This window comes from Microtus ochrogaster, unplaced genomic scaffold (assembly GCF_000317375.1).
Source record: "Microtus ochrogaster isolate Prairie Vole_2 unplaced genomic scaffold, MicOch1.0 UNK5, whole genome shotgun sequence".
Lineage (NCBI taxonomy): Eukaryota > Metazoa > Chordata > Mammalia > Rodentia > Cricetidae > Microtus > Microtus ochrogaster.
This window is the reverse complement of record NW_004949103.1, coordinates 519,570-522,069: the sequence shown is the minus strand read 5'-3', so window position 1 is coordinate 522,069 and position 2,500 is coordinate 519,570. Positions and strand designations below refer to the sequence as shown.

General features: G+C 38.7%; 1 protein-coding gene across 1 annotated transcript in view; it reads right to left on the bottom strand.

The window, feature by feature from the left end:
• Add1 (adducin 1) overlaps positions 1 to 2,500 on the bottom strand; it is a 75,433-nt gene that overhangs the window by 19,195 nt on the left and 53,738 nt on the right. Inside the window, exons 5-6 of the mRNA XM_026788621.1 lie at positions 404 to 547; positions 216 to 314 (exon numbers count right to left, since the gene is read on the bottom strand). Coding sequence (XP_026644422.1) covers positions 216 to 314; positions 404 to 547 — 243 coding nt within the window. The remainder of the gene's footprint in view (positions 1 to 215; positions 315 to 403; positions 548 to 2,500) is intronic.

Genomic DNA, 2,500 nt, shown 5'->3' with positions numbered 1-2,500 from the left:
CATATCACACACCAATACTACATAAGTGATACAAGCATTTATATATATAAAAAATTAGAAATGAAAATCCCAGCAATCTTTTACAAATTCCAAATCATAAACTCATCGTGGCTAAGGGCTTGCTCAAACCTTCATTTTTGCAAATCAAGCATCAGAAAACCCACATGAACCCTAGAAACATCCAAATAAACTATAAGCTAAATGGAATGGTCTACCTGGATCTCACAAGCAACCACAAGGTTATGGATGTAATAGAAGGCCTCCTCCACACTCTCTCCAACTGACACAAGCCCATGATTCCGGAGAATGAGAACCTAAGAGAAAGCAAGGGAGATCTGAGGAACAAGGCACCAAGTCTGATCATTTTGGCTCTACAACTGAAATACCATGAGATGCTACTGACCTTGCTTTTAGGGCCCAGATTTTTCTGAATCAAAATTTTTTCCTCTTCATCAACCAAAATGCCATGATAGTCATGATAAGCAACATCTCCAAGGGAAAGTGCCTCCGGGGAGATAGGCAAAAGCCCACATTTCATTGCAGAGACCTAGACACCAAATGGCCACCACGACAAAGAAAAGCCACAGGTAAACAGCAACTTACAACACACAAATGCTTTCCTCACAGAAACAAAATGACAGTGATATATGTTTAATTTCATTCTCTTGTTGGAAACAAATGAACCCATAAACTTAAGTATAAACTTTACTTCTAGGGCCCCTGACAGTAGCTGGGAGAACTTGGGAGAAAACCATGCCTGAGATTTTCCAGTGATTACAAATGCTACGCCAGTCAGTTCTTATTAACACAGTGAGTCATGGTTTCATGAAAGGAGCAGACAATAGGCCCTCTGAGGAGCCTGGTCTCAAAGGGAAAGTTCCAAGTGCTACAAGGTTTTATTCACATTTTAATTTAGTCTGTAGATAAGAGAGAAAAAACATCTGAAAATTAGATAAAACTTAATTTATAACAAATTGACAACTACATAACTATAAAATTCCTCTTATATTTATTTAAATAAATGTAGTAGAGTGAGTTGAGGGGGTTGTTTTTTATTTTTGGTTTTTCGAGACAAGGTTTCTCTGTAGCTTTGGAGATGTCCTGGAACTAGCTCTTGTATACCAGGCTGGTCTCAAACTCACAAAGATCAGCCTGCCTCTGCCTCTGTTTTTGTTTTTTGAGAACAATTCTTACTATATAGGTGGAACTGTCCTGGAGCTCACTATGTAGACCAGGCTGGCCTCAAACTCAGAGATCTGCCTGTATCATTGGCATGTAAAACTATGCCTGGCTATATAATAAAGAGGGTTTTTTTGTTTTTATTTTTTGTAAATTTGTTTTCAAGACAGAGTTTCTTTGCATGGTTTTGACTGTCCTGCAACTAACTCTGTAGACCAGACTGGCTTTGAACTCATAGGAAGCTTTAAAGTAGAGTCTCAAAAAATAAGTAGCCAGGCATGGCAGATAGGGCCTGTCACTCACAAGTGGGCTCAAGCTACTCACTGACTTGGGTAGAAAGATCTCAATTTCAAAACCAGCCTGAGCTACAGAGTAAAATTCTGACTCAAAATACAAAATAAAAAGGAAAATAAGGAATAGCACAGTGTAGAGCATGTGCCTAGCCTTGGCATCAACCCTCAGTACTATAAACAAACAAAAATTTACCCAACCTTTATGTTTCCTAAAGTTCCTCTAAATTTGTTCAAAAATACGCTAATTTTTAACATTTACTTAAGCTAGACAGAGTGTACAAGCCTTTATCTCAATACTCTATAGGTAGAGGCAGGTGAATTTCTGTGAGTTTAAGACCATTCTGGTCTACACAGAAAGTTCCAAGACAGCCAAAGCTACATACACAGTGAGACCCTGTCTCAAAAAAACAGAATAAAAAAAAGGAAACATATGTTCAGCGGCAATGGTGTAGACCTATAATTCTCAGGCTGAGAGGCCAAAGCAGGAGAATCATATGTTCAAGGCCAACTCAGACTACATAAGGAGACCCTATCTCAGTGGGGCAAAAGAATTGCTACAAGTAGCTATACAGTTCCAGGTCAGTCAGGGATACATAGCAAGAAGCTATCTTTTAAAAAGGGAGGGAGGAATGGAGGTTAAACTAGAGACTGAAGGTGTAGCTCAATGTTATATGTAGGCTTAGTTCTATCCCCAGGAACATATGCAGACAGAACGAGAGCATTAAAAAAAAAGGTCAATCAGTTATAAAGTTTATATTCCTGTGTATGACTATTTGTGATGTGCCAGAAGTATAGATGTGGGTAAATACCTGTGCAAGCTTATATCATACACATACACCAGAAAGACAGCAGTGTCCTGCTCCATCACTCTCCATCTTACTGCCTTTGAGATAGTGTCTCTCACTAAACCTAGAGCTGGGTTGGTAGCCATCAAAACCCAGTGATCTTCCTTTCTCTGCCCCCTCACAGTAAAGAAGTTACAAGCATGCATACAACTACATACAATTTTTTTTATTTTTTTTCTATTT